This window comes from Crocodylus porosus, unplaced genomic scaffold (assembly GCF_001723895.1).
Source record: "Crocodylus porosus isolate Cpor-Errol unplaced genomic scaffold, CroPor_comp1, whole genome shotgun sequence".
NCBI classification, from domain to species: domain Eukaryota; kingdom Metazoa; phylum Chordata; order Crocodylia; family Crocodylidae; genus Crocodylus; species Crocodylus porosus.
The window spans coordinates 199,568,882-199,581,335 of record NW_017728906.1 but is presented as its reverse complement, the minus strand read 5'-3'; the positions used below and the strand labels follow the sequence as shown (position 1 = coordinate 199,581,335).

Sequence of the window (12,454 nt, the reverse complement as noted above, 5' to 3'; positions counted from 1 at the left end):
TCCCCCCACATCTTAGTGTCATCAGCAAATTTGAACAGGTGCTTTTTACCCCCTCATCCAAATCGCTGATGATGTTGAACAGTGCGGGCCCGAGGACTGAGCCCTGCGGAACCCCTTGTAATCAATAAAGGTCTCCTTTTTGACCGGTGAGGGAGACTTATTGAGGGGTGGGTCTAAATTATGCCTAAGAGACCCCTTAGGTCTGCGGACTAAGGGAGACTTTGCTTTTTGCCCCCTTAACTTGGGGAAATGCCCCAAGTGCCTGTACCGGGTCGAGTACCTGTCGGACTATTAGGCCTGTGTTTCCCCGAGGACACAGGGCCGAGACAGTCCCTTCTCGGGGTGGTGGGGGCGACGTTACCCCCAGACTAGCGAGTGTGCTCCGGGAGAGGGGTCGGCCGAGCCTAAGGCGCCCCTAGGGAGACATTCGGAGCCTGGAAGGTGGTCGGGCGCAGGGAGGTGGGCGGCTCAACTCAGGAGCACCTCCTACTGGCTCGCCACAAGCCTCACCCCACAGTGACCCAGGCCCCATCCCCTGCCTCCAGTGTCCACCTCAGGCCTGGCTCCCCATGGCTGTGGCTCCCCCGGCCCTCGCCGGCACCACACAGCACAGGCCCTGCCGTGACACCCCCAGGCTGCCACCGCCATGAGCCCTTCCATGGGCCAAACCGCTTACAAGCACATGCATAAAATGTACCTCATCATGACCTTGCCCTCATGGGGAAGGAGCCATTCCCTGCTCTCTTGAAATCCCAAACCCCAAGGTGCAGGGAGCAGGTCTTTCTAGATGCACGCGAAGCGCCTGGCGCAGAAGGGACCACATCTGAAGGATGCCCAAAGCTGAGAGCTAGGACCCATGGAGGAGGGAAAGCGGGCAACCGCTGAGCAGGGTTAGATCATCACACTCAAGCTGGGCTTAAGCCTGGCTTCTCCTTGTGCTGGGTGAGCCCGAGGGCCCATCCCTGCCTACCCCAGGGCCAGAGGCGTTGCAGGCTGCAACTTCCCCAAGCAAGCCTGCTCCGTGCACCATCGATACCTTGCAACAGGGAGGGGCTGAGGCAATTAAAAGCAGCCCTCGGGGTCAAGGCTTCTGAATTCTAGCCCCACTGCAGCAGGGAGAACAGCCTGGCGCGTGGCCACGGTCACAGTCCCCAGCCACAATGACGGGAGATGCTGAGCAGGTCAGGGTGGGCAGCCCTGTGGCTGACTTGGGCAGGGGGAGAAACTCGAAGATCTCTCCCAATCTGACCAGCTCCACTTCCCCAACAGCAACCCAACTGGAGCTGGGGTCATCTGGCCCCAAGCACTTTTTCCTGCCTGAGGCAGGGGGTCGGACTTGATGACCTACTGAGGTCCCTTCCAACCCTAACATCTATGAATCAATGGAGGGAGATCATCAACAGGAAACTGAAGATCCCGCAGGGTCTGCTTGGCACCATCCAGGATGGAAACCTGCCCGTGATGCAGCAGCTGGACAAGGGTGAGGACCAGGCATGACCCATAACCTCGCCTTCTGTGTGGGCAGCAAGTATGTGGCTACAGTCAAATTCAGCTCCTGAAGAGCCAGAGAGGTCCTTCAGCAGCTCCACTCCCATGGAAATCAATGGGGGAATAGGAGGGGGTGGAGGGTGTTCAGCAAGCTAAGCCCCTTTTCTGGATCTAAATCCAAGCCCTGACCCCTGCCAAGTGACGCCCTGGCAGCTGTTTTCCTATTTTACAGAGAGAAAATCGGAATTTTAGAGTCCTCCACAAGGGACATGCAGAGGCATGGGTGTATGTGTGCACATCTGAAATCACTAATATCTACCAGACATTGAGATGCCTTGAGCAAGAGGGCCTGTGGTTTCCTCAGCTCACATGCCAGCCACAGCTCTCCCCAGTGAAAGCAATGCTGAGTAACCAGAGCAAGCCCAGCATGAAGAACAGTTTATTGCATTTGCTGGACAGAGATGCAACACAAATGGTAGGGCAGCTGCTAGATTCACACCGCATCACGTGTTGTTCCCAAGGGGACTTGGAGAAGAGACGTGGCTGCTTGCACACAAAAGCCAAAGCCCCTGGCAGGCTTCACTGCCCAAGGGAGGTGGATCTGAGCAAGGAACTGAAAGGGTTCTTTACTAAGAGCAAGGGCATGTCCCTCCTTTTATCCACGGACTGAGCTGGGCGATCCAAGGTGTTCGGATGAAAGTCAACAACTTGCCTCATATGCGAAAAGGAGGCCAGTGGTCTCAGTCAGTGCCAATGGTGTTCACCTCACTTGGCTTCAGCACACATGACCAAGTCTAACCCTCCAGCTGTCTGCATCAGAGCCACAGGGACCAACACAAGTGAGGGACAGGCACCTGGTTGATATTACCATTCCCCCCAGGCTGTGCCACCCCCAGCACCCACTGACTGCCCCTGTGGGATGGAGCCTAGGGATTTAGAACAGAAACCTCTTGCCTGGGAGAAGTACAAGTCCAGATTCCAGCTCATGCCCCAGGACAAACACAAGCAGCTATTGCCTTCAAAACCAGGAGCTGCACAGTCCAGGGAAGCCTAAACATGCCTGCCTGAAGACAGGAGGATCTGCTTCCCACCCTGGATAAGCAGACAACATGCTAGGGCCAAACCCATTCCTGCTGTGAGCAACAGAGATGCACCCGAGATAGGCACACAGCCCACAATGGCTGTGGCAAGGCTCCTGAGCCCCAGTGGCCTGATGGCAAGTGTGGTGCTCACACGTACAGATCAAAACAAGGCAGGAAGAGCTACCTAAGTTCCAACTGTCCCGCCCAGTCCTATTCAACCCAGGACCATGGCTGAGAGTCCAGGGCTCCTGCCTCCTCCCCACAGGTGCTGGCATGTTCCTCCACCTCCATGCTACTGAACTGCAGCTCACAGATGGGGCACAGCACCCAGGCCTCTGGGGGCTCCTGGCCTGGGGGATTCTCCCAAGGCCGGTCTGGGCCTGGAAAGACATCATCTTCCCCACAGGCAGAGGCATGAGCAGGAAGGAGATCCATGCGGAAGCAACCTGCAGTGGGTAAGAGAGAAAACAGGACTGTCACAGAAAAGCAGGGCTGGTAGGGATGTTCAGTCATGTCGAGCCCAACTCCCTACTCCAGACAGCATCAGCCCTACCCTAACCAGCCCAGACAAGGATGGAGACTCCACACCTGTTCCAGGCAGCCTGTTCCAGTGCACAATCACCCTCAGGATGAGAAAGTTCTTCCTAATCTCCATCCTAAATTTCCCCTGCTGAAGTTCACAATCTTGTTCCTTGTCCTGTCTTGTTACCACTGAGAATAGTCTATCACCATCCTCCATATAACTACCTGCCAGGGACTGGAAGAATGTCCCCATCAGTCTTCTCTTCTTCAGCCTAAACAACCCCAGTTCTTCCAGCCTTTCTTCTTAAGTCACGTTTTTCCCAGGCCTCTAATAATGTTTGTTGCTCTCTGCCAGACTCTTTCCAATCTTTCCATAGCTTTCTTGAAGTAAGGGGCCCAAAACTGGACACATAACTCCAGGCAACGCCTCCCCAGTGCTGGATAGAGCAGCAACCCAGGATGTTGTTGGGTTTTTTTTGCAACAAGAACATGTTATTGTATCATATTCAGCTTATGGCTGTTACCCTGGGCCCTTCTCTGCAGTGCCGCAGCCTAGCCCCTCATTCCCCAGTCTATTTGTACAGTCCCAAATGCACACAGTTGTCTCTCTTAAATTTAATGAAGTTGATTTCTAACCAGTTCTCCAGTTTACTGAGGTTGGTTTGAATCCCAACCTGAGCCCTAATCGGGGGGTGGGGAATAAAAATAACAAACAAACAAACTTAGGAAATTCATTTGGTTTCGACATTTCTAAAATGAAATGCTTGGACAGTCCATTTCAAAACACTTGCATTCCAAGCCTGATATTTGAATTCAAGTTTAAGAGATAAAATAAGAGGTTAAACAACCTGGAACCCAAACCTCCCTGCTCTGGTCACACGTGCTATGAGAACTTGACACACATCATTTTCTTGATTTTCTGGTTTGGCCACTGGCTTCAAAAATTGGGATGAGAACATTCCCTTCCATCCATTCTGTGATCAGCTCTCAGCCCAGGGTCTGGAGGAGGAATAGAACCAGGATCCTGAACCAACCATCTCTGTTGGCATCACATTTGCAATGGACGTAGACAGCAAGCTGCCGTTCACCCTTTCCCTAGGCCACATCAATGGAGACGCAGGTTGTACTCCATCCCAGATGGGGCTGCATCTCAGAGGTGAGTATCATTCCCACTGAGGTGTGCTGCATGTCAGGCACACCTGAAGGGCTCTGCACAGGCTGACTAGGGCAGGATGACATGTGCTGGAGGATGCTCACAACCCACAGCCCGTGCGCAGGACACTCACCTGCACAGATGGGGCAGGTGCCCATCTCCATTCCTCGTCTGTTCTCCTCTCTATCATTCCCCTGCCTACTGGGCCTTCTTCCTCCTCGGCCTCGGCCCTGGCCCCGGCCCCTGGTTCTTCCCCGTGTCCCTTCCTGAGCAGAGGAGGCCAGCGGAGACCTACAGAGAAGAGTTCCAGGAACAATTGCGTCTCCCTCGCCCTGTGCAGCCCAGAAAGTCAAGGGCCAACTTGTCTTAGAAAACCCATCCAATTTAGAGACATAAGAGGAGACTGGACACAAGCACAGGCTATGATGGAGACCCAGAGAAGAGAGAGTGTATGGATGCTGGGCTCAAAAATGAACTCTGGAGTGGGGACTGGCATGCACTGGAGGCAAGGAAGGATGCAATGGATGCAGCCACTCACCTGCCCCAGGGCCCCTGTGATCTCTGTTTCCTGCTTGACTTCGTAGGTGTCCTCAGGGCTGGAGGGGCCTGGATGTCCTGCATGGGGCCTGGGGAGCAAACAATGGCCGTCACACCCTCCTCTAACCCACCTGGAGACGTTCTGCCGAGAAGAGCCTTGCAAAGAAGGTATCGTGAGTCTCAGTTCAGAGATGGGGAAACCAAGGCACAGGGACTCACCCAAGATCACCCAGCAGACTGAGGACAGAGCCAGAGCCAGAAAGTAAGCCTCAGTCCAGTGCTTGACCTGCTAGCCCACTTTGTCACACTCTGCTGACCACACTGTCTGTGTAGGGGGATCCTAGACAGGCTGTTTGGTGCCTGGGGAACAGAAGCTCCACATACTTCAAGACCACCAAGATCCATCTCTGAACACAGGCACGGACCCAGGACTTGCAGGGATACGCTGGGGCAGGAGGGAAGCCAGCCAGCTGAGCAGCGCCTGGAAGCTGACCCTGTGGGGCCAGAGTTGGAGGCTCTTGGGTGACTAGGGAAAGCCTGATGTGGGGGACCTGGCTGGAGCAGGACAGGGGCTGGCAAAGCACTGGGAGGGAAGTGAACCAGGCAGTGCCCACAGCAAGCTCCCCTGGGATCTTCAGATACCCAAGAGCAGAAGCAACAGCCCACTGCTCAGGGGAGCCGATGGGGATGGCACAGCCTTGGCCCAGCCCCCAGATGTTGGGGTGACAAAGCAGGTCTGGGGAGACCATTAGAGCCAACCTGCCCTGGGCCAAGCAACCTAACAGCACTCCTCTCACCAGCCAAAGGGTAAAGGGCAGGGCAGGGATCTACCCAGGCCTCCCCGACCCAGTCCTGGGCAGTGCCCCTGCAGGAGCAGCCCCTGGGCAGAGCTAGAGGGTCTGTGCTACACCCCCATCCACCATCCTCTGTGTAGAGAGAATCAGCTCCCACTCCCTGGCAGGACGGCTCTGGCACTGGCGCTACAGCATCCTCACTCCTATGTAACGCCCCAGCTCCTCCCACCTGATGCCGTGGCGCTCACAGCTAGGTCTTGGGCTTGCTGCTCCAGGCCATCAGCAGCAGGAGAGCTCATGCTGGGCACAGGTGGAGGTGGGCAGGCACGGGCCTGGGTTGCTGACAGCACCATCCTAGCTGTCCGGCTGAGACCAGCTGGGCTGCGGGAATGGGACCCAGAGCCAGGCTCCAGCTGCTGCAGGCAGCTCCTCAGCTTCTCCTGCTGCTCCGTGCTCCTGCATCACAGACAGGCACCTGGTGACCTCAAGAAATCTCCAGCCTGAGCCAGAGACACCAGCACTGAGCCAGCTCCCAGGGCCCAGCAGGCCAACCTAGCCACTGCCTCCAGCCCAGACCGAGGGCTCCCAATGCACCCCCTGGGCTCCCTGTCCAGGCAACTCACGGCTGTGCCTCAGGGAAAAACGTCCGGCGGAAAGCAGGGTTGGCAAGCCAGGGGCTAGCAGTCAGCTCTTCCTGCAGGAGAGGGAAATGTGACTGCAGATCAAGGCAGGGACCCTTCCCTCAGTTCCCAACCAGACATGCAGCAGAGATCCAAGAGACTAGGCCAGGCTAATGCATTTGAAAGCAGCATTGCACCCCTCTTAACTCCTCATTGCAGGGGGAAGATAAGACACTGGGGCCTGGGACAACACACACATACCAGGAAGGTGTGTCATGTGATGTAATCTGGACCCTTGAATAGCTTAATGGCAACCCTGCGGCCTAGAGAATGCAACGGAGGGTTGCACTGCAAGGGCTGGGTGAGCAGTTGCCTCCCTCTGCAGCCTAGCGCACCTTACTACGGAAGCCCGTCAGGACTTCAGGAGCCTCAGCACCACCTGTTCCCAATATGGCCAGTGGGCAAGAGTATCGGCTGCACCAGCACCAAGAGGAAGCCCCAGGAGCTGCGCTGGAAAGGAGGGGACCCAGGCACTACCCTAAGGCACCTACTGAGCTGTGCTGTGGCACCGGTGCTGCCTGGCTGGGGTCAGGGTCCAGTGGGGTGCGGAGGCGCAGGAAGGAGAGGCCGAACTGGGTCTGCTTGTTGAAAGGCTGGCTGCAGGTGACGCGCAGGCGATCCCACTTCTCGCCTTTCGCACTGGCCAGGAAATCCCCTACGGACAGCGACAGGGAGGGATGTAGGGAGAAGTTCACTCCTGGACTCTGTCCTACTGCTTGCTAGCAGCCTTTCTGCCAAACTGTTGGCGCCTGGCATCCTGCTGCCTGCCAGCCTCTCCACTCCCCCACCTCCTGCTGTAGTCGCCCAATCCATTACCTTGCCTCTGGGGCCAGAGAGGGCTCAGGAAGGCAGGCGTGATGGGGCACTACCTAGGAAGCCCCACCCTTCAGACCTACCCCGCTTCACCCCACCACCTGTTTCTCCCAGATCCTCTTCTACCTTCTTTGAACATGCGGACCCCCAAGCGGTTCTGGTCCAGCTTCGAGTCCGCCGGTGTCATGAGTGTGGTGCTGGGCAGTAGGGTGACATAGGGCTGGTCTAGAGGCCAAGATGAGCGCCCCACCTCAATCTGCAGGAAGGCGCAACCGCAGTTCCCTGGGCAAGGGTGTGGAGAAGGTCAGGTCAGGCTCAGAGCAGCTGGGCTTTCATCATCACTAGCCAGGTTCAATACAGGAGCCCTGAGAGGAGCCATGCTGGCGCCAGGGGAGACTTGCCACCCTGGGGGCAAGTTCTGTCTGTCCCAGGCTGGGCAGCAGGAGAGAACGCCTGCCCCATGCCTCAACCCTGACCTGGAGGAGAGAGGCCTGGCCTGCAGTAAGCCAGAAATGCCAAAGATTGGCCCAGCTGCAAGACCCACCCCAGTTCCCAGAGGTGGTGAACAAAGGAGGGATAAGACTGGCTTTGGCTCCCCAGCCCCAGGAACCAGCTGCACATTTATACTTGGGAACAGCCCCCCATCAGGTCTGAGCAAAGCCTGAACATGCAGCTCAGGAGCCATCGTGAGATGTCTTGAGCCCTTCCCAATGCTTCACTGCACGGCTCTGGGCAAGACACCTCCTGCAGGCTTTGTTTTCCTTGCTGAAATAGGCACAACTGAAACTCCTCCTCAAAGGGTCGGGGGTCTTGGTCTCTCCCTCTCCCTTACCTACGTCTATGTAGCCAATGGGACTTGCCCGCTCCAACTGCAGCTCCAGTCTGAGCTGCCTGCTGCGGTCCCGGGGACAGCTCAGCCAGGGACGAAGGCTGTCCTCACAGAGCAGGTTCTCCACTGGGTGCTTGGGGTCCTGCTCCATACGGGGAAGGTGGAGGGGAGAAGCAAAGACAAGGGCAGATGAGCAGTAACGACCTCAAAGCACATGGCGCAATATGAGGACATCACGCCTCCCACATTCCTAGTGTGCAGCCACCTCTAGGGTGACGCATGACATTGGCTTAAGAGCACAAACCAAAGACACCACCCAAGAGCTTGAGAGAAGAAGAAAAATTATCCAGTTTTCAGTTAGCACCATCCTCTGGGCCAAAGCCCCAGCTGGTGCTCCACAGCACACCTGTTCTACCATCTTAGTTTCTACCAACCCAGAGTCAGAAAGGTCCAAGCCCCTCCTGAGGCAGCAGCCAGGGGCATATCTAAGGGACTCCACTTTCTGTAGCTGACAGCTGCATTCAGTCCTCCAGCCTGAATGAAGGGTTGGCTGGCTGCAGCCTCTGCCACAAGTCTGGAGCAGGACTTAAATTCTGGAGCCCCAGAAAGATGCCTTAATCACCTTCCGCTAGGCCCCTTACTAGAAAATCAGAGCCTCAGCATCTGGGAAGCCACCCATACCAGCAGAGGAACAGAGGGACATAAATCCTTGCAGCGAGACCTGGCAACCCCCATGGCCCAATGAAATGAAGGCCACTAAAGATGCAAGCCCTGGGATTACCTGCGATGTGAAGGACACCACGTGGTTAATTTTAACTGGAGCCATTCCTGGTCCTCCTAAGACCCCAGCTGCCCATGGGTTTGCTGAGATGGGGCTGTCACCTCATCTGGGCCGTCAGTGCCTAGCAGAAACAAGGGAGACAGAAGGGGTTTCCATCGTGTCTCACTTCAGGTGCATTTGCCAAGGAATCCGCAACTGAAGCAGGCACAAAGATCAGAGCATGTTCGTTTCCCTCCCTCTTCCTTCCCAGGAGGATTTGGTTTGGGTATATTGCAGCCCTTGCTGCACAAACCAAAGAGCAATGATGAGCATTCCCATGTCAACGCGAGGCCCCATCTGTCCTCCTCTCTCTGCATCAGATCACAGGTGGAAGTGGAAGCATTTGTAAATTAACTAACCCAGGCAAATCTCTCTGCATGTATTTTATTTCAGGAACACAGAGAGGGCATGTTGACACAGGCAAGAGACTCCTCCCCAAAACTGGAGTAATTCTGCCTGATCTGGTGGAGGATTTCCCCAAATGTAGGTAAATTTCCCAGAAGCATGTAAAACTCTACCAGCAAAGTTCCAGCTGTTTAGGCGTGGTCTGCAGCTGTTCGTCACAAGTCAGTTGTCTCCTCAAGGCAAAACAGGTTGTTACCCACTTCCCTACTACACAATGGCAAGACACACTAAGAGCATCTAATGCACGGAGCTATCCCAGGAAAATCTCATGTCCATCTATTCCTGACACATGTACAATTAACCAACATGCAATCTGCAGCCACACTGGCTCAGATGCTTCTCTGAAGTTCCTGGCATTTGGACCCAAGTCATAGCGAAGCAGAGTTAGAAGAGACCTCCGGGGGTCACGTCTAGTCCAACCCCCCTGCCAGAGGCAGGATCAGCCCTGTCCAAGCCATCCCAGACAACCATAACGTAAACTCTACATAAGACTACCCTCAACCCTGACACAATATAGACCTAACCTGCCACAGGTAAGGCAGAGTAACCACAACAGCCAATGTCCTGCTTCTATGAACTGTTGTCAATATATGCCTAAGAGATCCCAGACAGAGATCATGCCCCAGCTACAAAGAAAGGCAAGCCCCTCGCCCCTCTCTCTACCAATCTGGCCACGGGGTAAAATTTCTTCCCGACTCCAAATATGGCCTCGGTCTGACCCTGAGCAGAAGGGAAAGACTGTCTAGCCAGGAACCTCCAGGTTTGTTCCTAGCAGGAGAATCGGCACACCCCAGCCTTAGCTGTAACTAACACCCAATGCCTCTGGGGAAGCTTAAAAACACCATGACATATATAGCAGAAAAAGTGTAGGGGAATGGGGGTAGGAGCAACCAAAGCCCAAAAGCCTGGGAAATGCTTATTTTCTACCATGGGTATCACTATGCCTAGATCATCCTGATCAGGCTTGCCAATTCGTCGCACATAACTTCTCTAAGACACCACCGTGCCTATTCACTCACACAGCTAACACCCCTTACATCTGGATCACTGCAACATCATTTTTCTGCCCTCAAACGCAGTCTGACAGACTCCCATCCATTCTGATGTCTGCTGCAAACACCACAGTCTTCCTAGGACATAGCAAACCTCCTTCAGCATCTTTCCCCTGCTTGCTCTCCTCTATCACAAATACAAGTCTGCATATCTTCACTTTCAAGGCCTTTCACAGCATCTCTCCACCTTACTTAACACCACAAATTGTCTATCAAAAGCTTAATCTTGCCACAAACCAACCCATAGCACCAGCCTCCCTTGCCTGCCTATTCAACCCCTCCGACTGAGAGCTTCCTGCGACATTAATAAAATTGAATCAAAACCCTGCTTAGAACTCCCTTTTGTGGCAACTCCTTAAAAACAAAAGCAGCAACAAAACCACATGAACCCACCGCCTTGAGAACAGCTAAGCAAGGGATGTGCTGCAACCACCAACTACCAGAGATATATAGGACTGGAAAGGGCCTCACCAAGTCCAGTCCCCTTGACTTATAGGCACCCATTTGTCCATGAAGGTCCACAAAATCATCCATTCTGACCCCTCTCATACTCCACAGCCCTCCAAAGCAGCCTATGGAAGAATAATGTACAACGGGAGTAACAAACATATGGCCTGCAGGTTGGATCTGGCCCACGGAACCTCTCTATCCAGCCTGCAGCACTACTGGCAACCTACTGATGGTTGCAGGGTGTGAGTTTAGCTCGCTGCTGCTGTCCCTGGACTCACTTTCCCATACCTGCAGTTGCTGCCAGACCCTTCAATGGCACCACTGCCATGGTGGGCAATCCCTCAGGACAACCCAACCCAGAAAGCCCCTCGGTACAGATCCAGCCAGGGGCCCCAGGAAAGTATGACAACCTTGCTCTATAACATACCTCCAGTAAGGAGCAAGGGAGACAGGGCCTTGGTATTGCAATAGGTAAGAAACTGCCTTAGTGCTTCCTCATGCTCTCCAGTCTACCCATGGCTTCTTGCCAAGCTCCACAGAGGCAAGGCTGACTTTTAGCTCCATGTCTGTACAGCGCCCAGCACTATCCGGCCCACAAGGGAGGTGTCTAGAACAGAAACAACCAACCATCATTTCCACTGGAGCTCTCATGCCCAGACATGCCCCACAGACCCTGTGGGAAACCCACTGGTGATCATATGTAAAGAAGTCAACTGGATCCCATTCCCCCTGCTGCCATTTGTACTCGAGGACGCCAAAGCAACCAAATCATCACACCCACAAAACATCCCCGCACCGCTTCTACCAGGGGGCATCGCTGCAAGTCCCAGCCCAGGGCCTGACTTTTGACCCCACCCCAAAGTTGCTCTTCTCCCTTTGACCCCTCCCCAGGATGCCATGTGGGTCCAACCCCCCACCCCCAAGGAGATGCATGCAGCCCTTCCCCACCCAGGGCCTGACCTTTGACCTCACCCCTAAAATGCCCCTTTCCCCCAAGAATATGTACACCGCCCTTCACAGCCCAAGACCTGACCTTTAACCCCCGTCCCGTCCCGTCCCGTCCCGTCCCGTCCACCCTTACCCCCTCCTCCAGCTCAAGACACAGCTACTGCCCGATCTCCCGCCAAAAAGTGTGACCTTTAACCCCCCCCACTGGGGCGTGGCCTCAACGCACTTCCGGGGGCGTTTAGGCTTATTTTAATATTTAGATATTTTGGTTGTTTCCCCACTCCACAGCTCTCACCCCCACCCGGGGGGACATCCCATAAATCTACTTGTCTTGGCGGGCGGGCGGCGACAGGGTGAAAGGTCAGGGGGGCGCGCGGCATGCTGGGCCTTGTAGTCCTCCCCGCCAGGACTGCCAGCGCGACTAGGCGGCAGCAGGGAGCATCAGCCATGTCTCGCGCCCGAACCAAAACGTAAAGTCGCGCCGAACACGCAGACCCCGGAATCGGCAGCACCGTGTCGGCCAGAAACAGAAATAGAAAATCCTGAGGGACGGGTTCGCTCTTGCGCAGCTCCTTCGGGGGCTTTTTCCTCTCTGTGCGATGATAGTGATTTTCAGACACTCCCTCTGCTCCGTGACCGCGAGGTCCCGCCCCCTCCGCTCTCCCATTGGAGGTGCGTGGCTCCACGCGCGGCCATTGGAGGGCGGGCGGGCCAGTGCGGCCGCTGATTGGCTGGGCCTTGGCGGAAGTCTCCGTCTCGGCTGTGTGGGCGGGCAAGATGGCGGCGGTGGTGGAGGTGGAGGTGGCAGGCGCCGTGGAGCGGGACCTGGACGAGGTAACAGACCCCGGGCGAGGACCTGGTCTGTGGGGGGTGGGGTCCCC

At 55.4% G+C, this 12,454-nt stretch overlaps 3 protein-coding genes across 3 annotated transcripts in view; 1 reads left to right on the top strand and 2 right to left on the bottom strand.

The window, feature by feature from the left end:
* Positions 1 to 1,909: 1,909 nt before the first annotated feature.
* Positions 1,910 to 10,251, bottom strand: LOC109306854 (short transient receptor potential channel 2-like). The gene is made up of 6 exons (XM_019530476.1): positions 10,244 to 10,251; positions 6,200 to 6,266; positions 5,806 to 6,032; positions 4,784 to 4,871; positions 4,379 to 4,536; positions 1,910 to 3,016 (listed from the first exon to the last, which is right to left on the bottom strand). Exons 3-6 carry the CDS (start codon positions 5,927 to 5,929, stop codon positions 2,781 to 2,783), a joined length of 606 nt encoding a protein of 201 aa, XP_019386021.1. The 5' UTR covers positions 5,930 to 6,032; positions 6,200 to 6,266; positions 10,244 to 10,251; the 3' UTR covers positions 1,910 to 2,780.
* Positions 6,316 to 11,369, bottom strand: XRCC1 (X-ray repair cross complementing 1). The gene is made up of 5 exons (XM_019530477.1): positions 11,053 to 11,369; positions 8,680 to 8,800; positions 7,902 to 8,040; positions 7,196 to 7,351; positions 6,316 to 6,911 (listed from the first exon to the last, which is right to left on the bottom strand). The coding sequence occupies exons 2-5, from the start codon at positions 8,722 to 8,724 to the stop codon at positions 6,730 to 6,732; spliced, it is 522 nt and encodes a 173-aa protein (XP_019386022.1). The 5' UTR covers positions 8,725 to 8,800; positions 11,053 to 11,369; the 3' UTR covers positions 6,316 to 6,729.
* Positions 11,370 to 12,323: 954 nt separating this feature from the next.
* RNF121 (ring finger protein 121) overlaps positions 12,324 to 12,454 on the top strand; it is a 22,826-nt gene continuing 22,695 nt past the window's right edge. Inside the window, exon 1 of the mRNA XM_019530475.1 lies at positions 12,324 to 12,407. Within this exon, the coding sequence (XP_019386020.1) occupies positions 12,351 to 12,407 (57 nt within the window). The 5' untranslated portion in view covers positions 12,324 to 12,350. The remainder of the gene's footprint in view (positions 12,408 to 12,454) is intronic.